General features: G+C 34.5%; 1 protein-coding gene across 4 annotated transcripts in view; it reads left to right on the forward strand.

Annotated features, from left to right (window-relative positions):
- SPATA6 (spermatogenesis associated 6) overlaps positions 1 to 27240 on the forward strand; it is a 150835-nt gene that overhangs the window by 101135 nt on the left and 22460 nt on the right. For 3 of the 4 annotated variants that reach the window (XM_032301777.1, XM_032301775.1, XM_032301778.1), the window contains one exon: positions 2935 to 3034. In XM_032301777.1, coding sequence (XP_032157668.1) covers positions 2935 to 3034 — 100 coding nt within the window. The remainder of the gene's footprint in view (positions 1 to 2934; positions 3035 to 27240) is intronic. The other variant, XM_032301776.1, reaches the window with a different exon arrangement.

Here is a 27240-nt window from a genome sequence, read left to right on the forward strand (position 1 = left end):
ATCAGTTTGGAAGCTGTATTAAAGCATCTCTATTCTGAAGAGAGATTTGTCTGTTTTCTTTCTTTGCCCTATAAGCATTCAGATGGATGTATGGAGGTCTGCTGGAGACCCTAACCCTGAGATGGGGAATTTTGATTAATATTGCTTCTAGGCCAGTAGAATCCTGCCTGAGGTATCATGGAGGTCATAGATAGGACAGATAGATTAAAAGATGTATCTCTGTATTTACAGAGAGAGATACATATTTATGTTTCTGTAGGCTTTAAAGTTCAAGAGAGACTTTTGAAGAAAGATTTTCCTGCTGAAGTCTGGTAACTTGTGTCTCAGTTGTCAGGGGACTTTCTTTAATTTCCATGTCTGTTCAGATGTGCGGTCAGTGCTACACTCTTTTTCTGTACTTTTAGAATTAAGCACTTGTGATTTTATTCATTAGGTTCTTTGCCACCTCTGTAGATTTTCAAGAAACTTTTTACTCGTATCTCCTTGGATATGTTTTTATAAACATTGTTTTATTTTTCTATTTTGCACAGTTCTCCAGTTGTCTACCACTATAGTACAGTATGAATTTTAGTCCCATGTTATTTTATCCTTACCTGTAATTTTGTCCCAGCTTCTGAAGCCTGTCTTCCCAATTTGATAAATTCTTCATTGAGGCTATACTCAAAAAGTCTTCACTGAGGTGAGGTAAAGTCAACTGTCCCTTTTTCATATTCCAGTGGAAGTGATGGCTTCTAGTAATGAGCGGCATTTGTACATTTATCATGATGGTTGGTAATAGATATAATTCTTTTCTAGAAAGAAATGAATGGCTCTAATCTTAAACATGACCATTTCACCTATCACTTGAGGAAGGTTAAGGTGCTTCTAAAATAAAAGAATATAATGACATTTTAGTTTTAAATTCATCTAAATAAGTTAATAAATTTATATTGGGGTATGCCTTAGGATGGATAAACCTTTCTACTTTCACTAAAGAAGAACACCTCTACTTTGAGAGTATGTTCCAAAAAATATTCAGATTTACTTATCAAAGAAATTAAAATGTCTATAGGACATATTACTAGGAAGAAAAACATTTCATCCTTTTTAGCACACACAGTACCACACCTTTAAATATAAGACGTTCTCTGATATGACTTTTTAGGTCACTGAGCAGTATACTTACAGGGTGTTTATAAAATCTAGTGGAATCAGTACACAATTTAAGCTGATGTAAATGTAGACTGTACATCTCCAGCAAAATTAGGAGTGTGACAGAATATATAGCTATAGGAGATTATCTTGGTAATTATTCATTAAGATGAAATAAGTTTTCCTCTAAGATTACTGTAAAATGTTGACTCCTTAATCATGTATGTGAATAAACAGACTTTCAAAAACTCTATTAGTGACTGTAAGCAAATGAACTTCTTTATTTATGGTGAAGGTGCTTTTTGCTATAAGCCCATTAAAAAAAAATCTCCAATAGATTTAACACACATAAAATGGTTGCAATTTTTATTATAAGTGTTACATTTCAGAAACAGTGTTCTCCTCCAAGTATAAATATTAATTTTATGGTTTATCATTTGTATTAGGCTATAGAGTTATTACTAAAATCAGACTTAGAAATACTAGCAAATCTAATTAAAAAGAAGCTGATATTCCTTTTAATCATGCTTATGGTTTTGAATTTTGTAAATGAAGTTAAATATAGTTAGGTAGTCATTTCTTATACCACAGCACAGACTAGTGGATCCTTGAATAGTATACTGAAGGGATCCTCTTGGAACTGCATATTTGGATCTCAGATTTTCAAAATGGGTTACATATATAGTAAATGACAAAGTCAGACAATATATTTGTGTCGATGCAGTAACACTTCCTTTTACAAATGTAGGATATTAAAATTTAGATATAGTTGATCATCTATTATTGATGCATTCTTTGACAGATTATATAAATCATTTTTCCTGCTTAATAGTTTATATTTTGTATAAACATATAAATTTATAACTTTGCAAGAACAAGCTGCGAGAAAAAAAGGCAAAGATGTAAGCACTTAGCATTTTAGTACTCATTCCTTTATAAAGGAATTATCAATAATGTTTGATATAGATGAATTATAATCAGGTGGACCTGGAGATATGAATATTCATTATTCCTTGTATAAGGTAAATATAAACTAGCTTAGTAAAACTAATGCAAGTTTTGAGTTTGGGAAGGACATTAGAAAGAAGAATGGTTGCATTATTTCTTCTGTAATTCCAAAACTCAGATTTTAATAAAAGCCACATTTTCCTTTCCTGTTTTTCAGTATTCACTTTAAAAACACACACACACACACACACACACACACAGAAGAGACTAGGGGAGTGATATCTGTGCTGAGAGGGGATTATCCATTTTTATGTTCCTCTGTATTATGAAAGAGTAAGAACATGTTTGGATTCTAAATATTTTCATCTATTTAAACATTTTGCTTCATTTCATAAAACATTTTATTTTTCTGTATACAAAAAGGAATTTTTCCCACATAATTTAAGAGAGTGGGATTAAATTACTGGAAAATAAGAACTAATTTTAAAGACACTATACTTGGAATTATTGTTCTAATCTGAACATCTGTATCTTTATTTCTTGATAAATTCTGAAGACTTATGTAAGGAAATCATTAAATGGTCAGATGTATAGGTATGCTCTCCCTGATTCACACCAAACTTTATTAAGACTACTAATTACACATATTATGAAGACTCAATATTTCTGCAGAGAACCAGTGCCTGATTTTACATCTGCCTCTCATCCTTGGTCAATGAAGAAAATATGCCATTTTAATCTTTCTGTGTTATCACACAAGGATAAGGGGAAAATGACTTTCTGTGTCTGGCATTTGAAAAGATTTATTTTTCTCTCCCTCTGGCTACAAGTCACCTTTGTTTTTTATGCCCACAGATTCCATTCTGATTGGTGTTCACCTTCAAACTGCGATGAGATCCATGACCGGGTAAAAAATGTCTTGAAATCACATCAGGCTCATCAAAGACATTTATATGTTAGTTTCTAAAATTTTCTCTTGAAGGCCTTTTCTAATTGGGCAAGAAAACCAGTGAAGATGCTTAAAGCCTGTAATAGTTAATCACTGGAAAGAGAAGAAAAAAAGATACAACCTCCATTCGACGGAAGTCAGGGGTTTTGCTAAAGGCAACATCTCTAACTTCCTGCTTGACCTGAGTCATTATGTGAAATGTTTGACATCATCTGAACGCTAAACAATGTTACGAATAATTATCTCATAGTCAGTAAGTAGTGACTTTATGATAATTATTTCATAGCCTTCAAAGTGTGGAGATTTGTTTTGTGGCCTAGTATAAATTCCATTTCCCACAAATAGTTTTTATTCTAAATGGTAGAACAAGAGGACATGGGGTGAGATACAACTATTTTGAAGCAGTTTCTGAATTGATTTTTGTGTTAATTAAAAATTTAAAAGAGGAAAAGAGCAGATCAGGTTTACTGGTTTAATATTAGAGAACGTCAATATGAGAATATTTTCTGGGTAAGGCAAATAAACATTTATGAAGGACAGCTGGGGAATAATTACAGTGTATTCTTTTTGTGTTTGCTTTTTTTGTTTGTTTCATTCAGTAGTTTAAGAAACAATCATTTATCATGAGTGTCCTGTTGGGTACTAGGCTTGGTCCTAATGATGTGACTGGATTATGTGACATTCTATCATTTTGTACAGTTTTAAGTTTCTATATGCATACTGTCTTTAAATTAAGCTTGTTTTCAAAGTACAGTATACATATGGAAAAGATACAAACCATAAGTAACAACTTTATGAATTGCAATAAAATCAGCACACTCCTTTGTAAACCATCTACCAAGTCAAGAAAAAAAAATATCAGCTCTGCAGAAACTTCTCCTCTTGTCTCTCAGCTACTTTCACTCCAAGGATAAACCTTCTCCTAACTTTTAATAGCAAGATTAGTGTTGTGTGTTTTAATCTTTATATAAATGAAATCCTATGGTATCTACTTTTTTCTCTGACTTGTTTCACTTTGACTTCACAATTCAGACTTCTTTGTACTACAGACATTATATTTAACAATAGGTCTTCACTTTTGCTGCTATATGGTATTTTATTATATGAAAATACTACTGCTGACTTATTTATCTCTCTGTTGATGGATATTCAGGTTGTTTCTGGTTTGGGCTATTATAGACCTGCTATAAGCATTTTATGCATACTTTGGGTATCATTGTATTCTTCTTACTGGGGTATGTATGTATTCTTATTTGGGTGTCTATGTATTCTTCCCATTTGCAATTGCCCAGTCATAGGGTATGCTTTAGAAGCAGCTTTAGAAGGTGCTGTCAAAGAATTTTTCAAGTGATTTTAACAACCTGGGTGTGAGAGTTATACTTGCTCCACATCCTTACCATTACTTGATTGGTGTGTGTGTGTGTGTGTGTGTGTGTGTGTGTGTGTGTGCACGTGTACTTGTGCCTGTTTGTGTTTTCATTTTGCCCTTTGGGTAAGTAAGAAGTAGTTTATCATATGATAGTTCCAGTTTGCTATTTCCTGATGACTAATGAGTATACTTATTGGCCTTTGGCTATTCTCTTTTGTGAGTACTTGTTCAAGTCATTTACCAATTTTTGTACTGAATTGTCTCCTTTTGGTTTTTTTGTTGAGTTCCATATAGACCCTTGACATGAATTTTTAATTAATGTTTTGTAATTGTCTTTTTTCACTCTGTGCCTTGCCTTTTTATTCTCTTAATGACGTCTTTGATGTAAAATTCTTAATCCTAATGAATTCAATTCATTATGGTTTATTGTTAACATTTTTAGAAATTTTGTGTACTTCAAGACTGTCTCCTGTATTTTCCTCTAAAGGCTTTCTTTCCCATTTAAATATATGATCTGATGAAAATTATTTTTTCTGTATCATGATAGATAGGTATCAAGCTCCAACGAAGGTTTAAGCCTCAAGATTTCTTTCTAGTTATGTTAATTTTATATATTTGGAGCTATGTCATTGGTGGGATACAGATTTCAGACTGTGGTATGAACCTTTTGTTATGAAGGTTCTTCATCTCTTCCTTTCTAGCAATATTCCTGTGTGACAGTATGTTTGATCTGATATTTATAGAGTTACAATGGCTTTCTTTTGGCTAGTCTTCCTTTTGGCTAGTCTTGGCATGGTATGTATTTTTCCACTTTTTGTTTTTATCAATATATTTGAAGTGCATATCTTATGAGTAGCACAAGGTTTTTTTGAAGAATTAAAATCTTGAACTTCTATATAAATTGATGTGGCTTTGGTCTGGATTACTATTTTTTATAACTTACTTACCTTTTTATTTGTTATTTATTTTTAACTTTTCTGTTATTGGTTGCTCTACAGATTTCAACATGTATTCATGACAAATTATTTTTTCATTGACCTCTCCCTTATAATGGGGCCCTAAATTATTTAACCCTTTTTAACCTGCCCCCCTTTTTTGCACATTTTTGTCATGTATTTTAAGTCTACATATATAAAACACACAAGAAATTAATTTTATTTATATAGTAATGTTTATTCATATTAGCCCCTTATTTAGCCTTTCTATTATTCTTCTTTCTTTCCTGCAATTCCATGTTCCCATATGGATTCTACAGTCATTTTCCTTCTGCCTTTAATACTTCTTTTGTGATATTCTCCTGGCTATCAATTCTGATTTTGTTTGAAAACATCTTGGTTTTAATTTTATGGGGGTTGATTTTATTGGATATAAATAAATGGTTGGTTGGTTGGTAGTTGGTTGGTTGTTAGTTATTTTCTTTGGTGTTTTAAAGAAGCTATTCCATTGTCTTCTCGCTTTTTTTGTATGTCTTAGAAAGTAAGCTATTACACCTTTGAGGTAATATGGGGATTTTTCCCCTCTCTGTTGTATTTAAGATTTACTCCTCAACTTTGTGTCTAGTAATTTTACTATCATATACCTACATTTGGCATTCTTGGATTGATTCTATGTTAAGTTTTCAGAGCTTCCTAAATTTGTAGGTTGATATTTTCCATTAGTTTTGGAAAACCTGTAGCCATTCTTTCTTTAACGCGTTCTTATGCCCCATTGCCTGTTTTTCTGGAACTCCCAGTTATACTTACATTAGATGTTTAGACTTATAGAAGATTTTTTAGGGGCACCTGGGTGGCTCAGTGAGTTAAAGCCTCTGCCTTCAGCTCAGTTCATGATCCCAGGGTCCTGGAATCAAGCCCCATATCAGGTGCTCTGCTCAGCAGGGAGCCTGCTTCCTCCTCTCCTCTCTGCCTGCTTCTGTGCCTACTTGTGATCTCTGTCTGTCATATAAATAAATAAGATCTTTAAAAAAAAAAGATTTTTTAGATTTTTAGACTCATATGTATCTTGTGCTTTTTTTAAGATACTTTTAATTATTTTTTCCCTCCCTAATTTGGATACTTTCGTTAGAAATGTCCTCTAATCTGCTAATCCTGTCTTGTGTTTATATTGATGTTAAAACTATTTGAAATTTTATGAAAGACATAACTTTTCAAGAATTTTTTGAAAGACATAAAGTACCAAAACTAACTCAAGAAGAAATTGATAATCTCAGCAGTTGTATATCTATTAAAGAAATTGAATTTGAAGTTAAGAATCTTACGTAAAAGAAAACACCAGACCCGGATGGTTTCTCTGGTGAATTCTACCAAATCTTTAAGAAGATTTCTGTCTTACCAGACAGAAAGTAAAAGGAAAACCTTTTATGAAATCAGTATTTTCCCTAATATCAGACTATGACATAAAAAGAAAAGAAAAATACAGACCAGAATCCCTAATGAACATATATGCAGAAATCTCAACAACACACTAGCAAATCAAATCCATCAGTTCATAAAAATGAAAGTATATCATAATCAAGTGGTCTCCTTCTAGAAATGCAATATAAGTTCATCTTACTGATGGGTTAAATAAGAAAAAACATATTTCTTCTGTATGTCATTTCAATAAGCACAGAACAAGTATCTAACAAAATCAAACTCTATTCTTGATAAACATTCTTTTTTTTTTTAAGATTTTATTTATTTATTTGTCAGAGAGAAATCACAAGTAGACAGAGAGGCAGGCAGAGAGAGAGAGGAGGAAGCAGGCTCCCTGCCAGAGCAGAGAGCCCGATGCGGGACTCGATCCCAGGACCCTGAGATCATGACCTGAGCCGAAGGCAGCGGCTTAACCCACTGAGCCACCCAGGCGCCCCCTTGATAAACATTCTTAGTAAAATTCAGGTAGAAGGGAACCTTATCAATCTAATGAAGAGCGTCTTTGAAAACCTACAGCTAACACTTTATACTTAATGGTGAAAGAGTGAATATTTTCCGCTAAATTCAGAAACAAGGATACCCTCTCTTAACATTCCTTTAACATCATACTGGGAGTTTTAGACAATGCAGGAAGATAAGAAAAAGAAATAAAAGGGATACAGATTGGAAAATAAGAAAAAAATACCTTATATTTGCAGAGGATATGATTTAGCAGAGAATTCCACAGGAGCTCCAGAAAGGCTGCCGGAACTAATAAGTGAGGCTAGCAAGGTCATAAAATATGAATAAAGTCATTTTTTTCCTATATATCTGAAATGAATAGTTGGAATTTTAGATTAGGAAATCCAAACCAGTTACAGTAGCACCTGATAATGAAGTCCTTAGGTATAATCCTAACAAAATATGTGCAGCATTTGCATTCTGAGAACTACAAAATGCTGTTGGAAGCAATCAAAGAAGAGAGAACTAAATGAAAAACTACACCATGTTCACAGATTGGAGGACTCCATATGAAGATGTCAGTTTTCCCCAATCTGATCTCTAGATTCAGTTCAATCATAATTAAAACCCTATCAAACTTTTTAATAGAAATTGACAAGCTGATTCTAAAATGTATATGGAAGGAACAAAGGAAATTGAAAAAACAAAAACAATCTGAAAATGAACAAAGTTGGAGGACCCTCTGCCTAATTTTAAGACTTACTATAAAGCACAACAATGAAGACATTGTGTTGTTGACTAAACAGTAGACACATATGTCAAAGGAATAGAGTAGATACCCCAGAGATAGACCCACATCAATACTGTCTACTGAGTTTTGACAAAAGTACAAAGTCAACTAAAGACTTTGCATTTGTTGTCTTTTCAATGCATGGTTCTGGAGTTTTAAAAATGCACATTTAAAAATAGATCATAGACCTAAAACATAGTAGAAAAATCTATTTAATTTATATTTGTAAATTACTTTTAAGATATGACAGCAAACCCATGATCCATAAAAAAATTGATAAAGTGAACTTGATTAAAAATAAAAATTTTCATTCTCTGAAAGATAATATTAAAATAATAGAATGACAAGTCATAGTCTGGATGAAAATATTTTCAAATCACAAATATAATTAAGGATTTTTATCCAGAATTTTTTTAAAAAATCCTCTTCAAACTCAGTTGCAAGAAAATAACCCAAATAAAAATGGGCAGTATATCTGAACAGACATTTCACCACATAAACATGAAAAGATGCACAATAATCATTATAGAAATGCAAATTAGGGGCGCCTGGGTGTCTCAGTGGGTTAAAGCCTCTGCCTTCAGCTCAGGTCATGATCCCAGCATCATGGGATCGAGCCCCGCATCGGGCTCTCTGCTCTGCGGAGAGCCTGCTTCCTCCTCTCTCTGTCTGCCTCTCTGCCTGCTTGTGATCTCTCTCTCTGTCAAATAAATAAAAATAAAAAAAAGAAATGCAAATTAAAACAGCAATGAGATATCACTGCTACCTATTAGAATTGTTAAGCAGAAACAAAACCCCAAAAAAAACTTGTGTTAGTAAATGCTGTGAAGGATATGGAGCAATAGGAATTCTCATTCAGTGCTGGTGGGAAAGCCCAATGGTTATAGCCACACAACAGCTTGGCAGTTTTGTATAAGGTTAAATACACTTATCATAAAACCCAGCAATCCTGCTTTTAAGTATTTACCCAAATGAACTGAAAACTTATGTTCACAGAAAAACCTGTACATGAATGTTTATAGTAAGTATATTTTTAATTGCCCAAAATTAGATGCAACCAATATACTCTTCAAAGACAAATGAAGGTCAAACAATGGTATAGCCATTAAATGGACTATAACTCAGCAGTGAAAAGGAGTGAGCTATAGGGGTACTGGGTGGCTGTCAGTTAAGTGTCCAACTCTTGATATTGGTTCAGGTCATGATCCTCAAGGTCATGGGATCAAACCCCGCATCAGGCTCCGTGCTCAGTGAGGAATCTTTTTGATATTGTCTCTCTCCCTTTCTGCTTGTCCCTCCCCCCTCTCTAAAATAATACATCTTTTTTTTTTAAATGTGGGCTTATAAATTCATACAACAACATGGTTAGTCTTAAATTCAGTTTGCTGAATGAAAGAAGTTAGAACTCCAAAGCTACATATTGTATGATTTTATTTATATGACATTGCTGAAATAGCAAAGTATAGGAGAGGCATGAGAAGTTGACTACAAAGGAACCAGGCTCACAGAGAGATTTTTAGGGTGTTGGAGCTGCTAGGTACTGAAGTTGTTAACATGTGACTTTTCTTTGAAAAACTGCCGGAAATGTACATCAGAGAGAGAGAACTTTACTGAATGAAAAATAAAAGAAAAAACATCAAGTGTGGGCTTCTGAGGATTTAATGCAGATTATACCAAATTAATCTAAAAGTCCTAAAAATACAAGATATAGCTATAAATTAGCTTACCTAAATAACTTTGGAGTATAGGGTTTTGGTTGATACTGTGAGGATAAAGACAAAAAGAACTATTTAATCACTATATTCTTTTGCAGGGATTTGCAAACATTTTATGCAACGAGCCAGAGAATAAATTTTTTTTTAAGATTTTATTTATTTATTTGACAGAGAGAGAGAGGGAACACAAGCAGGGAGGGAGGGGACAGGGAGAAGCAGGCTTCCCGCTGAGTGGGGAGCCCAATGTGAGGCTCAATCCCGGGACCCCAGGACGCTGGGACCCCGGGATCATGACCTGAGCTGAAGGCAGACGCTTAACAACTGAGCCACCTAGGTGCCCCAAGAGTAAATATTTATTGTGCCATAGGGTCCCTGTCATACTACTCAGCTCTGCTGTTATAGCAGTAAAGCAGACATATACAATAGGTAAACAGATTAGTATGTCTGTATTCCAAGTAAACTTTATCCATATGCACTAAAATGTGAATTTCATGTTATTTTCATGAAACCTTTCCTCCCATCTTTTAAATGTAAAGATAAAAATTACTTTTACATATCAGACCTTACAAAAGGGCCAGAATTACCATGGGAGTTAAAGTTTGCCAACCCCTGCTCTAATAGCTAAGTGTGTTTCATACAGGGGTATGGATTAGCAATTCTAAGAATACTTTACATTTATATGAAAGTTGAACAAACAAGTAAAGAAGTCATAGATAAATACAACCAGGTTTTTCACTGTGAAAAAAGACATTTGACAAACAAGGTGAACCCTATGATTTTAGTGTCTAAAGTAACAGTTTAATTCATGTTTATTTTAATATGCATACAGATAGATTGACTCAAATACAGATATGAGTGTATTTGGGTTAGTACACATCTGTATTTTCTACTTTTGTCCTCCAGAAGGGCCTAAAAGGAATGACAATCCAGTAGCAATGAGCACACCCAGCTCCCAGATCTTGGTTTCTAAATACCTGTATTCAGTAAAAGTTGCCAGGACTCTTGGAGCAGTAGCTGATTCTGGGGCTGGGGCAGACAAAAAACAGATTAGGACAGAAGAACATCTTATAGCATGGAAAGTGAAGAATCACTTAAAAAAAAAAAAAAAAGGAAAGGGGAGTGAGGAGGACAGGGTTATATCAAAAGAACATAGGAGCCAATCTGAAGTCCCAATGGCCATTGCTGGAATAATTTGAGCAACAAATATATAGCAATATTTGGATTATAACCCAAAGAATAAAATTAAGTCCATGAGTACATATTGATATAAGTGGAACAATGAATGACTGAGGAAGAGAATGGACACATCTTCCTTATAGCAGAATTGTAAATAATAATTGTGGATATGGCCCCTTCCATGAGGTAGAGCTTAATTATTCCTCCCTCCAGTGTGAGCTAGACTTAATGATTTGTTTCTGTTGAAGAGAGCATAGAAAGGAGAAATTTTAACTTGAGAAATCTGGCAGACACCACCTTTACAAAGTGGTCAAGGTTAACATCAGTAATGATAACTCATGCTGACATCCGGTGTTCCTTGATATCAGGCGATATGAAGGGCACTGCTCTGTGACATTGTTTCCCAGAGCCCATAACTCTAGTTAAACATGAAAAAATATCAGACAAAATCAAATTAAGAAGCTTTATACATAATACCTGACTGGTACTCTTCCAAACCGTCAAGGTCATGAGAGACAAGGAAGAACAGAAACTTGTCACAGTTTGGAAGAGACTGAGGAGAAATGATCCAAAAGCATCATGGTATCCTCTGTTGTATCCCGGAATAGAGGTGCATTACTGGAAAAACTAGTATACTCCAAGTATAATCTGCAATGTAGCTAATTACTGTACTAATATTGATTTCTTTGTTTTGCAAAATGAACTGTGGCTATATAAGATGTTAATATTGAGAACATGGGTGAAGGGTGAAGTTCCTGTATACAAGAACTCTTTTCTTTTTGCAACTGTTTTGTAAATCTAAATATTCAAAAATAAAAAGTTAAACTACTGTTGACCTTTAAACAATACAGAGTTCAGAGGCTCCACACCCCCCTTGCACAGAAATCTGTATATAACTTTTGACCCCCCAAAACTTAACTACTGATAGCCTACTGTTGGCCAGAAGTCTAACCAATAACATAAAACTGTCAATTAACACATTTGTGTATGTACTATAGACTGTATTCTTACAATGAAGTAAGCTAGAGAAAAGAAAATGTTATTAAGAAAATCATAAGGAAGAGAAAATATTTTTATAGTACTGTAAAAAATCTGCATTATATGTAGATGGACCGCTCAGCTCAAACCCTTGTTCAGGTCAACCATTCTAAGTTCTTAATTTCAGCTCTTTGGGCTTTTAACCGAGAGCTGATATGATTATAGGCTCCTTTCCTCACATAGCGTACTATGTGTAATTCTTCTTAGGCAACACAGCAGAAAATCCCTTCTGCTTTTCAAATACTTTCTGCTTAGCTTTTTGTCCCTTCACCCTGCACTGATTCAGACATTCTGCATTAAGGGAACAGTTAGCTCAGTTTTGTACCCATCATGTCTCATTGGATTTTGACCTCTCAGGTTTTTAATTTTGTACATCTAGCATAGTGAGACTGCCAAAACCCTACTGATTTCTCTGTCTTCCAGCAGTGGACCTGTGGTTGAACAAAGCATAGATTCCCAACATTTTATTCTATGCTGAACATACAAGACCTTTAATTCACCTATTATCTTACAAACCTTTAGGTCTCTTACAGACCTTTAATTCACCTATTCTCTCAGAAATTTGGCACCACTTGTACTACTGTTTAAGCAGCTTCTTTGTGCCTTTAAACAAAAACAAACTACACACAGGCACATTCACACACACACCAAACACATACATACATGAATGCAGTTGTCTTAAACTAGGCACTAATCCCAGTATCTTAAATTGGTTTACTCTAGGGGTAGCCTAAACACATACTATTAAAATTAGTCATATTTTTCTGCCTATGTTAATTCATATATATTGAACATTCTCCTCCAAATATCTGCATGCTCTGTATCTGGCACTATGCACAGCACTGGAGATTTTTGCATGTAAGCAAATTTCCTGTCCACAGGAACTTTTATAATCAATGATTATTTAATAAACCAGCAAATAAACATAAAAGAGTAAAAAAAAACAGTGTGGCACAGTATATGATTAAATATAAGAATAGAAAGCATAAACAAGTAAAGTCATTGTTTTTCCAGAGAAAAACAAATTGATTACATAGAAATAAGTGTTCATTAAATGTTGACTGCATCCCAGTCACTCTGTATATGTTACTCCATATTATCATTGCAATAATCATAAAGTAATTACTATTAAGGAGTACTATTTTAAAGATGAACTCAGAAAAGTTAAGTGGCTTGTATAAGGTCATATAGATATTTAAGATGATTGGAACAAAGATTTGAATCTAGATTAATACTTTTTTTCATTTCAGCATGTTTTTATTGAGGTTTTTTTTGTTTGCTTTTTTCATTTAAATTCAATTAGCCAATATATAATACATCATTAGTTTCAGATGTAGTGCTCAATAATTCATCTGTTGAATATAACACCCAGTGCTCATATACTCACATCACGTACCCTTTTTACTCTCTGATCTTAACCACTAAGCTCTACAGAAATAAACACAAAAAGTACAATCTGATACACATAAGTTAGATAATATAAATTCCCAAACATAAACATGTGGAAACATGCAAACATAAGATCCATCAACAGAATACATGCTCAGAAACAGAAATAAATACTAACATTTAGAGATAGACATTGTTTTTTGCACACTCAAATACACTCTTTGGACACAGGTCAGATCAAAGTTCAGGTTGGTCCTCCTTGAAGGATGCTCATAGACAAAGACATATAATCTTAAATGTAAATACCAGGGTTTTAAAAATTTACTTTCTACTTCACAAAGAATTTTACAAACTAAAAAAAAAAAAAAAGGATTTTATTTATTTATTTATTTTTTTTTTACTTCACAAAGATTTTATTTAAATATCAACCTATTCTGGGACAGCAACAAAGTCCTTTATGAATCATTAAACATTTGACTAATATGGAGGAGAATAAACCATAATATGTTGAAAGTTTGATAATCATTAAACAATGAAGAAAACCTTCAAACAAGTTAATGAAAGTCAGTGATCAGGAAAGATTGAATTGAAAATAAAATCCCAAGTGAAAAGGGAGCAAATGATTTCCACTTTTATTCAAGAAAATGTAAGATCACTTCAATGAAAACCCCAGTCCTTTTGCTATTATGTCTAAATCCCAGACACTTGTGCCTCTGGCAGAAATAAGAGAAATAGAGGGAAACACAGACTATAGAATAGGCAGGGTAAATAGAAAACAGTAAATTTATACCCAACCATATCAGTTAGGTACATTAAATACAAACAGAATAAACATGATAATTGAACACAATGATTGTTATGTTGAGTAAAAATGTCAATATATGCTTATTTCAAAATACCTCTTAAATAGAAACAGAAAGGTTGAGTCATGTTTTGTCTTTCATCAGTAAGCACATAATGCCTGATTAGTTCATATTCTCTCTTTCTCACTGTCTTGCTGTATGTAGCAATTATTTTTTGCCTAGATGCTTTAAATAGAAGAAATAAGAATAAATGTGACTTAATCCTACCAGCCTATCCTGTACAGAAATGCATGTTTTTAGGTATAACTCCTTGTGGAAATAATCCAGGTAAAGCAGAAGGTCCTTATTGAGCCAGATCATGGAAAACCAGGCTAAGATGTGTAGACTTTATCTTGTAATCCAGAAATCATGAATGCAGATGCTTTCAAGGTGATAAAATTAGAATATAACCCAAGTCCTCATTTTCTGTGGTAACAAAATGATCTCAGAACAAAGATAACAAACTACCATTGGAGATACAATTATTGAAGACAGTTAAAGAATTTTTTCTCATTTCTGTTTTTTCATAACTATACTCAGCTACCTTTTCAGAGCATATACCATTATAATATTCTATAATATGCACTCTCCTTTACATTATTCATTTAAAGTTCTACGTGTAAATAACTAATGTTTGCCATTTTATATCAGTGTCTTCTCCAATCATTGCAGTTGTCTGAAGCTCTTCCCTAGTAGATTCCTAAGGAGGCTCAAGGGACAAATACTCCCTGAGTTGCACAAAGTTGATATTTTGTCTGTAATCTTTGTCCCTGAAAGTTACTTTGGCTGGATATAAAAATCCTTGGCTTATATTTTCTTTATTTTAAGTATGTTACTTGGTTTTGACACAGAATGTTGCTGTCAAAATCTGTTTAAAATCCAACATTCTTCCCCTTGTGAGTGACTTGCTCTTTTAGCTTGGAAATCCAATTGTGGTGTTTTTTCCCCCTTCCTTTTTGAAGTTTGCTAATAATACCAGAATGCATCATGTGTTGATTATTCTGGATTGACTTTTTTCACCAATGTATGTCATGTGTCCTTCATTATTTTATGAATATTGTATTTTTTTATTTCTTAATTAAATTTTCCTTTTTCAATTTAAATTTTATTTAGTTAACATAAAGTGAAATATTGATTTTTGGAGTAGAACTCAGTGATTCATCACTTAAACACTCAACATCCAGTGCTCATCACAAGTGCCCTCTTTAATTCCTATCACTCATCTAGCCCATCCTCCACTCACCTCCCTCTACCAACCGTGTTTGTTCCCTATCATTAAGAATATCTTATGGTTGGTTTCTTTCTGTCCTTCCCACCCCCCTCCCATATGTTCACCTGTTTTCTTTCATAAATTTCAAATATAAGTGAGATCATATGGTATTTGTCTTTATCTGACTGACTGATTTCACTTAGCATAAAACACTGTAGCTCCACCCATGTTGTTGCAAATGGCAAGATTTCATTCTTTTTGATGGATGAGAAATATGTGTGTATGTGTGTGGATATACACACACACACACATACACACATATATTCTTCTTTATCCACATCTTCTTATCCATTCATCCATTGATGGACATTTGGACTCTTTCTGTAGTTTGGCTATTTTTGATAATGCTGCTATAATACATCAGGATGCATGTAAATGTACTCCTGTGGATCTGTATTTTTATATCGTTTGCGTAAATACCTAGTAGTGCAATTGCTGTATCATAGGGTGGTTCTATTTTTAACTTTTTGAAGAACATTCATACTGTTTTCCACATTGGCTGCACCTGTTCATATTCCAACAGTGTAAGAGGTCTCCTCTTCCTCCACATCCTCACCAACAACTGTTGTTTCTTTTGTTGTTAATTTTAGCCATTCAAACAGGTGTGGTGTGGTACCTCATTGTGGTTTTGATTTGTATTTCCTCATGGTGACTGATGTTGAGCATCTTTTCACACATCTGTTAGCCACCTGGATGTCTTCGTTGGAAAAGTGTCTATTCATGTCCCATGCCCATTTCTTACCTGGATTATTTTTTTTTTAATATTGAGTTTGAAAAGTTCTTTATAGATTTTGGATAATAACCCTGTATCAGGTATGTTGTTTGCAAATATCTTCTTCCATTTCATAGCCTGGAGAGTGGGAGAGGGAGATGCAGGCTTCCCATCGAGCAGGGAGCCCAATGTGGGGCTCAATCCCATGCTAAAGGACATCAAAAGAAAGCTGGAATGGCCATACTTATATCAGTCAAACTGGATTACAAAACAGAGTGTAGAAGATAAAGAAGGGCATTTTATCATAATTAAGGGATCTATCCATCAAGAACATCTAACAATTGGAGCACCCAAATATATAAATCAATTAATAATAAACATAAAGAAAACTCATTAATAATAATACAGTAAAAGCAGAGGACTTTACCATCCCATTTACAGCAATGGACAGATAATCTAAACAGAAAACCAATAAGGAAAAAATGGCTTTGAATGACACAATGGATCAGATGGACTTAAGAGATATATTCAGAGCATTTCATCTTAAAGGAGAAGAGTACACATTCTTTTTGGGTGCACATGGTACATTCTCCAGAACAGATCACATACTGGGTCACAAATCACCCTCAACAAGTATGAAAAGATCAAGATCATACCATGCATACTTTCAGACCACAACACTATGAAACTTGAACCACAAGAAAAAATTTGGAGAAACCTCAAATACATGGAGGTTAAAGAAAATCCTATTAAAGAATGAATGGGTTAACCAAAAAATTAAAGAAAAAATAATAATAAAAAAACACATGGAAGCAAATAAAAACATAACAGTCCAAGATCTTTGGGATGCAGTAAAGGCAGTTCCCAAGAGGGAAGTATATTGCAATACAGGCTTATCTCAAGAAGCAAGAAAAGTCTCAAATACACAACCTAACACTACACCTAATGGAGCTAGAAAAGGAACTGCAAATAAAGCCTAAAGCCAGCAGAAGAGGGAAATAATAAACATTAGAACAGAAATAAATGATACAGAAATAAACAAAACCCCCAGAAGGACAGATCAATGATGCTAAGAGCTGGTTCCTCAAAAGAATTAATAAAGTTCATAAGCCCCTAGCCAGACTTATCAAAAGAGAAAGGGCCCAAATAGATAAAATCACAAAGGAAAGAAGAGGGATCACAACCAATACCACAGAAATTCAAACAATTGTAAGAGAATACTATGAAAAATTATATGCCAACAAACTGGGCAATCTGGAAGAAACAGACAAATTCTTAGAAACTTACAAACTACCAAACTGAAACAGGAAGATATAGAAAATTTGAACAGACCCATAATCAGAAAAAGATTGAATCAATAACCAAAAATCTCCCAACAAACCAAAATCCTGGGCCAGATGGCTTCCCAAGGGAACCCTACAACATTTAGAGAAGAATTTATACCGATTCTTCTCAAATGTTCAAAAAAATAGAAATGATAGGAAAACTTCCAAAGTCATTCTACGAGGCCAGCATTACTTGGATTCCAAAACCACACAAAGAACCCACTTAAAAAGGAGAATTATAGGTCAATATCCCTGATGCAGATGGATGCAAAAATTCTCAGTAAAATACTAGCAAATCAAATTCAACAGTGCATTAAAAAATTATTCACCACAATCAAGTGGGATTTATTCCTGGACTGCAAGATTGGTTCAATATTCACAAATCAATCAATGTGATATACCACATTTATAAAAGAAAAGAAAAAAAAATATGATCTTGTCAATAAATGCAGAAAAAGCATTTGATAAAATACAGCATCTATTCTTTTTTTTAGATTTTTTTATAAACATATAATGTATTTTATCCCCAGGGGTACAGGTCTGTGAGTCACCAGGTTTACACACTTCACAGCACTCACCATAGCACATACCCTCCCCAATGTCCATAACCCCACCCCTCTTCCTCCCCCCTTCCCCCAGCAACCCTGTTTTGTGAGATTAAGAGTCACTTATGGTTTGTCTCCCTCCCAATCCCCTCTTGTTTCATTTCTTCTTCTCCTACCCCCCTAACCCCTCACGTTGCATCTCCACTTCCTTATATATTTTTTAAAGAATTTATTTATTTGACAGACAGATCACAAATAGGCAGATAGGTGGGGCAGGGCGGCGGGGAGCAGGCTCCCCACAGAGTGGAGAGCCTGACAGGCCTGATCCTAGGACCCCAGGTTCATGACTCGAGCTGAAGGCAGAGGGGCTTTAACCAACTGAGCCACCCAGGCTCCCTGAATTCTTTTTCCAGATGTTTACACTCAGTGAGGGTTTTATCTTGGAAGATGACTTTGGTATGTTAGTTTGAGTTAACAGTTTCCAGACTGCTCCAGCTTCTTCAGAATTTATTGTAAATCCTTTGTATTCATCAGTAGGAGAGTGGGAAAACCTCTTCCGGTTTCAGTTTCTGAACTGACCCACCAAGCTTTTGAGTGAATACTTTTTTGTTACTTTGAACTTACTTTTTTTATCAGATGCTTCAATGTTTTCCTCTGATTCATCCTCCACAGATGGTGTTACCTTCTCGTGTACCTTCTGGGGGTTTATGAATGTCTCCTGATATTTTGGAGTTCATGGGAAATCTTGTCTGTTAATTTTCTTGCAGATGTTTCCCATGGATTTTTAATACTGCTATTCTAGATAATTTTAAAATTTTTTATTTCAGTATAATTACTCTAATCCTAAATTCTACAGCACAGTGAGTTTTTAAAAAGTGAACCCATGGGTAAACAGCATCCAGGTCAGAGACATGACATTACTAACACCCAAGAAATGCCTCTGGTGCCTCTTTTCAGTCACTACACAACCTATCTTCTAATATCTAACAACATACAGATAAGTTTTATGTGTTTTTTAACATTTCATAAATGGAATCATATATTCATCCTTTTGTATTTAGTTTCTTTTGCTGATCATTATGTTTGTGACATGCATGTGCTTCATTTTTATAGTCATATAGTGGGAATCAGTAAGCTATAGTCCACAGACAAATTCCAGACTTTTAAATTTTAAATAAAGTTTTATTGGAACATGAATTAGACCCATTTGTTTATATATTATCTATGGCTATTCTCAAGTTACAACAGCAGAGATGAGCAATTGTGACAAAGAACAAATAACTTGCAAAGCTGAACATATACAGTATTTGGCCCTTCAAAGAATAGTTTGCCAACCTTTGCTTTATAGTATTCCAGTAAGAATAGCAAAATTTATCAGTTAATTCTTTTTATTTGGGGCTAATACTAATAGTAATGCTATCAATATTATTGTATATGTTCTTTGATGAACATATATATGTATTCCTGTTGGATCTATACCTAATATGGAATTGCTGGTCATAAGAAAGAATGTAGAATATACTGCTAAAAAGTTTTTTCAAAGTGTTCCAGTATCAGTGGTTTTCTCTCAGTTCTAGTTTTCTATAGCCTTGCTAACACACTGTATTTTCTGGGTTTTATTTCCTCATTATGGGTATTCCAGAGGCTTTGCATATTCTGAAACTGTGTTATTGGATGCATACAGGTTTAAACTGTGGTGAGGTTTTTTTTCTGGTTAATTGACCTTTTTGTCATTGTGAAATGTCTTTACCTCTAGGAAAGCTTCTTGCCTTCAAATATAGTTTGTCTGATATTATAATAAGCGTATCAACTTTCTTTTGGTTAATGTCAATTGGTACTTTTCATTCTTTTACTTTTACCCCTTATGTGTCCTTATACTTAAGATGTGTGTCTTATATAGTTAAGTTTTGTATTATTGAGTACTTACTTTTATTTACTGCAATCACTTAATTACTGATATTCTGACGGATCTGTTCATGTTTGTTTTTTAAATCTCCTGTATGTCTCCTTTGACTAAGATATTTTTGTTCCCTCTCCTCCCTCTTTTAACTCATAGGGTATGCATTTGCTTATTATTCTTTTAATGTTGCCCTATAAAATACATGTCTCCTCTGTTATAATTTAAGACACTTCTTTTCTTTACCAGTTTTTTGATAATGCTAGAATTTTAGAATACTTATACTCCATTTAAACTCCTTTCTTTTTAAAAGTTATTGTGATACATTTTATTTCTGCTTGTATTTTGGATTCCAATAATGCATTGATACTATTGTTTCATATAATAATATTTATTTGTATTGGCCTACATATTTTGTATAGTAGTATTTATATTTGCCTACATATTCATCTCTTTTGATGCTTTTTAGTTTTACTTTTCTTTTCATTTTAGATCATTTCCCATTTGCCTGAAAAATTTCCTTTAGTGTTTTTTTGTTTTTGTTTTTGTTTTGTCAAGGTCTGCTAAGGGTCTGCTATTTTTTTGTCGCGGTCTGTTTTCATTTTTATTTACTTATTTTTATTACTTAGGTGTTTGTTTATGTATCCATAAATCTATGAGGAAGTTTTCCTCACTGGATATAAATGTATATGTTGGCAGATGTTTTTCTTCCTGTACTTTAAGAATATCATTTTGTTATCTTATAACTTCCATTATTTTCTTGATAAGCCTATTGTCAGTCTTAACCCTTTCTGCTTATAATGTCTTTTATCTCTGGATTCTTTTAGTATTTTCTCTTGTCATTAGTTTTAAAAGATTTGATTGTATATATTTTTTTAAAACATTTTATTTATTTATTTGACAGACAGAGATCACAAGTAGGCAGAGAGGCAGGTGGAGGTGGGGCACAGGCTCCCTGCCGAGCAGAGAGCCCAATGCAGGGCTCAATTCTGAGACCAACGCAGGGCTCAATTCTGGGATCCTGAGATCATGACCTAGCTGAAGGCAGAGGCTTAACCCACTGAGCCACCCACGCACCCCTGGTTATGTATTAACCCTGCCCAGAGTTTCTTGAATCTGTGAATTCATTACTTAAATTAATTTAGGGAATTCCAGCCCTTTATTTCTTTAAATATGCTATATTGACCATACCTTTATTCCTTCCTTCTTGGGTGTCCAATTTCAACTATTAGACCTTTTGATTATCTCCCATAGTTTCTTGCACTTCTTTCCATATTTATCTTTCTATTTTCTCTTTTATTAGCATTTCCTATGAACCTATATTCTACTTCACTGATCTGGTCTTCTACTGTTTCCAATATACTGTTAAACACATCTATTAAGTTCTTTACTTCTGGGGCACCTGGGTGGCTCAGTGGATTAAAGCCTCTGCCTTCGGCTTGGGTTGTGATCCAGAGTCCTGGGATCAAGCCCCGCATCAGGCTCTCTGCTCAGCAGGGAGCCTACTTCCCTTCCTCTCTCTCTGCCTGCCTCTCTGCCTACCTGTGATCTCTGTCTGTCAGATAAATAAATAAAATCTTTTTTTAAAAAAGTTCTTTACTTCTATTTATTTTTTTTTTTAAAGATTTATTTATTTATTTGACAGAGAGAAATAACAAGTAGATGGAGAGGCAAGGAGAGAGAGAGAGAGGGAAGCAGGCTCCCTGCTGAGCAGAGAGCCCGATGCGGGCCTCGATCCCAGGACCCTGAGATCATGACCTGAGCCGAAGGCAGCGGCTTAACCCACTGAGCCACCCAGGCGCCCTCTTTACTTCTATTTAATATTTAGATTTAAAATGTCTCTTTGATTAATTCTTATAAATGCCAGTGTTTCTGGAAAACCTTAACCTTTGTTTATTTTGTACAATTTTTCATCTATTTTCTTGAAGATACTGATCATAGTTAGTTTAAAGTGCTTATCTCCTAATTCTGATACATGGATTACACTTGTGATCTGCTTCTTTTGTCTTTTTCACTCTTACATGCTGTCCTGACTATACTGTGCTGACTATAGCACTTATTTCATAATAAATTCTAGACATTATTTCTAAAAGAACTTTAGATCTTTCTAGATGATGAAAGGGTTCTCTTTTTCCTCTATTAGGCAGGTTGCATCAGGGGGCTAACCTTGATTCAAAAGAGACCAGACTACTTTGAGGCTATATTGATGTTTTGGTAATCAACCTCTAGAGCTTTGAAGTCAGAGTTTTTCAGGTCTTTGTCTTCTCAGTACCAAGAAACTGAGGCAGTTTCTCTCCTACTTCTCAGAAAGTTTAGGTTTAGTTCCTTGTATTTCCATACCAGGAACCTTCAGAAAATATTCATATATTTGAGTCCCTTCTCATCTCTGTTTTTATGATATCAGCTCTGCATAATCACCAAGATGTCTGCTGGTTTCTCTGTCTTCCAGTACAACTTCTATGACCAGTTCTAGCTGCTCCCAGAAGTGATCATACCCTGCTCCCAGTATAAATGTGATTTCAACCAGTCAAGTGTCAATTCACTACATTTCAAGGCTTTAAACTTTGACCTATTCTGTTACCAACATCTTTTTTCCTGACAGATGTTTGTCTTTTAACTATCATCTAATTATATGGATCTTTTGCTTTTCAGTCATTTTTGGATTAGTTTGATTCCCCCTTCCCCAAACTGGCATAATTCAAAATTTTGGCAAATATTGTGACAAGACACTTTTATGTGTTTGAGGTTCTTCCAGTTCTCAGTTTTATTTTTCGAGTGTGGTGTGATTCACAAAAAAAAATTCTGCTGGGTACTCCATCCCCAGAAATAGCCTTTGCCTGAGCCAAGACCAGATTTTTTAGCCTAGCTTGTCCCAAATTGTCAAGTCTTAACAGTTTAAAAACAGTTACAGGTCCTTAAGTGTCACTGCTATCTCCAGGGTTTTTGCCTCTTGTGTTTTGAGGGCCTCTCACTATAGATCTTTATCTCTTATATAGGTCTTTATCTCATAAGTACCATGAAATTGTAGGAACATTCAGAGACTTTTGGGTTAGCTCTATACCCTCTAGTCCCACACAGCTTCATAAATCAATAAATGTCATAACTGAGAAACTGGTTGTACATCTAAGGCCTCATAATACTCCAGTTACATTACTCTACTCTTTTACAACCATCAAAAACTTTGTTGGTTTTTCTGTGTCACAGCAATGACTCTTGTTCTAATAGAAGCTCTGGTTCTTAGCATCTAGCCCATGCTCACGATATGCAAACACTTTGAGGAAAAGTGGCTGTGCAGATCATCAGTCCACCTTTGAAAGTTACTCTCCTCTGAAATGTTAGTATCGCTAGTGTTTTGGTTTTTGCACCTTTCTAATAGCTTAAAATATATAAATTTTTATTTTTTTTCTGGCTTTTCTAGTTTTCAATAGGGGTATTGGTCTGCCATGAATTGTTCCTTGTAACCCCAAAACAATTTCTGCATGTTTTTATGAGGGGATTTTTGCCTCTAAATACTATTTGTTTTTTATTACTACCACAACAAAGTACCACAAGTTTAGTAAATCAAATTGATTATCTTACATTTCTGTAGACCTAGCATGGATCTCATTAGGCTAAAATCAGTGTGTCAGCAGAGATGTTTTCTTCGTAGAGTTTCCAGGGAAGGATCAATTCCTTTGCCTTTTCCAGCTCCTAGTGACCACCCACATTCCTTGGTACGTAGCCACTTTCCTCCAATTGCAAAGCCAGCAACACTGCATCTCCTTGACCCTTATTCTTTTTCAAAAAAAAAAAAAAAAAAGATTATTTTTGAGAGAGAGAGAAAGAGAGAGTGCGTACATATTGGTGGGGGACAGAGGGAAAGAACCTTCAAGCAGACTCCTCACTGAGCAAGGAGCCCTATATGGGGCTTGATTTCATGATCCATGAGATCATGACCTGAGCTGAAACCAAGAATTGGATACTCAACCATCTAAACCACCTAGGTGCCCCTTGACCCTAATTCTTAGTCACATCTCCCTCTTTCTGACCATAGCCATGAAAGGCTATTTCTGCTTTTAAGAACTCATTTGATTAAATTGGGCCTAGATAGATAATCCAAGGTAATCCTCCCTTTTCAAGATCCTTAACCTTAGTCAAATCTGCAAAATTCCCTACTGCTCTGTAAGGTAACATGTTCATTGGTTCTGAGAATTAAGGCATGGACATCTTTGGGTACCCTTATTCTGCCTAGCATACACTGTCACTAACATCTTCCTAGAATTCCCTTCTCTGGCAGTTTAAAAAAATTTTCATCGTTATTTCTTTTCAGCACTTAATTTTGTACGCTTAGCTGTGATTTTCTCTTGTTTTTATATAGTTTGGCCTTTGCAGTTCTTCTCAAAAAGCAATGTCAGACTTGTTCCTTGTGTACCGTATATATGCCTCTTAAGGTCTTTTATTTAACTCCTGGACATTTTCTGATGGATATGTTTTATATTATGAATATATTCAAATCTGTTGCATGCATGTTTGTTTTCTTAAGACACCATTTATGAATAAAAGTTCTTAATGTAGCCCAGTTTTCCTCTCTTTTTGTTTAGTGTTTTGGTTAGTCCTTTCTTATGTGTATATAAGACAACTTCAGCTAACCGTGATTCTGAAGATATTCTCCCATTAAAAAAGTCTTTTATCATGTTGCTCTTCACATTAGATCTACAGTGTATGTGGATTTGATTTGTATGTATAATGTGAGACTTGGATGAAGGTTTATTTTTTCCCCTATGTTTATGATCCATCATCTTTTTTCAGGTGGCCATTTTTTCCCTTTCTCTGTTTACGTGGAAATAGTCCTGGATTCTTTTCTGTTCCATTGGGACTGTATATATATGAGTATCTTTCTGGATTTTCTTCTGTTTCATTGGCTTCTCTCATTTTGTAGTAACATCATACTTTTTCATTTGCTGTAGGTTTATAATAACTCTTGACATCCAATGGCTACAGTTCTTCAGGTTTGTTCTTGCTTGCAAGTGATATGGCTATTCTTTGTTCTTTGAATTTCCATCTGCATTCCAAAATCAGCTTGTCTGTTTTAAAAAACATGATATGATTTTGACTGAGCTTACATTGAATCTGTGCTTTAACTAGGGGAGAATTGACATCTTACCAATATTGAGTCTTCCAATCCATGAATATGATGTCTTTTAAAATTAATTTAGAGATTTAATTTCTCCCAATTATGTCATAGTTATCATAGTTGCATTTCTTTCAGTAGACTTATTCTTAGATGTTGGATATTTTAATGCTTCTATCAGTTGTATATTTTGAAGTTGTATCTTCTTTTTGGTTTTGGTATAATGACTCTAATAGATTTTTGTGTAATGACCTTGTATCCAGTGACTTTACAGTCACATATTAATGTTAATATATGGTACTTCTTTCATGTTTATATGTATAATATAGTCTGTAAAGAATGACAGATTTATTTCTCCCTCTTTAGTCTTTAAGCCTTTTATTTCTTTTTCTTGCCTTACTGCACTGTGTAGGGTTTCCAAAGCAATATCAAATAGATGTTGTGAAAGAGGGTATCCTCTCTGGTTTGCCATCCAAAGAGGAAAGCTTTTTACAATTCAACGTTAAGTATGATGTGTGCTATGCATTTTTTGTAGGCGTTCTTTGCCAGATTACAGACATTCCTTCTATTCTTTTTGTTGTTGTTGTTGAGTTTTTTTAAATTTTTCATTATAAATATATGAATTTTTTGACATTGGGATGATTAAATGCTTTTTCTCTTTGTTTTAATGTGGTAAATTGCTTATTTGATTATTCAAATTTTAACCCATGCCTGCATGCTTGGAAAAAAACCTCCTGATCATAATTTATTTATACGTGCACACACACACACACACACACACGCGCGCGCGCACACACACACTACTGGTTTTGATTTGGTGATATTTTACCTAGGATTTTTACATCTTAGTTAGTGATAGTGATGGGTCTATAAGTTTCCTTTCTTGTAATGTCTTCCTTAAGTTTTTGCTGGCCTCATAAAAATGATTAGGGAGTGGGGTCTGGATGGCTCAGTTAACCATCCCACTCTTGGTTTCGGCTCAAGTCATGCTCTCTTGGGTCATGTGGTGAAGCCCGGCGTCCAGTTCCCCACTTGGCAAGGAGCCTACTAGAAGACTGCTGCCCTTCCTGCCATTTGCTTGCTCGTACTCTCTCTCACTCTCAAATAGATAAATAAGTCTTTAAAAAATGATTTGAGCACTGAGCATTATACACAACTGATGAATTATTGAACTCTACATCTGAAAATAATGATGTACTATATTTTGGTTAATTAAATTTAAATTATAAAAAGTGATTTGGAAAATACTCCCAATCGTCCTCTGAAGAGTTTGTGTAATATTATTTATTTCTTAAATGTTTTAAATAAGCCCATCTTTGTAGGAGAATTTTCAATAAAGAATTTGCTGATTTTGTTTCACTGTAGCCAGATAACATACTTTGTATTATTTTAGTCCTTTTAAATTTATTGAAACTCATTTTATGGTTTAGTGTATGGTCTCTGCTGAAGAATTTTTTTTTTAAGATTTTATTTGTTTATTTGACAGACAGAGATCACAAGTAGGCAGAGAGGCGGGCACGGGAGAGGGAGATGCAGGCTCCCCGCTGAGCAGAGAGCCTGATGCGGGGCTCGATCCCAGGGCCCTGGGATCATGACCTGAGCCGAAGGCAAAGGCTTTAACCCACTGAGCCACCCAGGAGCCCCTCTGCTGAAGAATTTGTTGTATATACTTGAGAAGAATGTATATTCTGCTAGTCTAGAGTGTTCTGTAGATGTTAGATCTAATTGATTCATAGTATAGTTCAAGTTTTCCATTTACTTGTTGATCTTCTGCCTTGATTGTTCTATCCATTGTTGAAAGTAAAGTACTGAAGTCTCCTACTTAATATATTGTAGGAGTTTTTCATTCTCATATTGTGGGAGTCAGGATTCTCCAAGGAAACAGAAGCAAAAGAACATGTGTATGTGTATATGTGTGTGTGTTTATATACATAAACACATATATGGAGAGAGGGAAGTTTTCAGGAGTTGACTCATGCAATTGTGGAAGGTTGGTGAGACCAAAATCTGGTGAGGTAGGCTGGATACTCAGGGAAGAGTTGTAGTTCAAATCCAAAAGCAGTCTACTGGCAGCATTCCTTCTTCCTTTTGGGAGGTTAGCCTTTGGTCCCTTAAGGCCTTCAACTGAGTGGATGAGGCCAGCCCACATTATGAAAGTCAAAGTCCATTCATGTAAATG

This window comes from Mustela erminea, chromosome 10 (genome assembly GCF_009829155.1).
Source record: "Mustela erminea isolate mMusErm1 chromosome 10, mMusErm1.Pri, whole genome shotgun sequence".
Classification (NCBI taxonomy): Eukaryota; Metazoa; Chordata; class Mammalia; order Carnivora; family Mustelidae; genus Mustela; species Mustela erminea.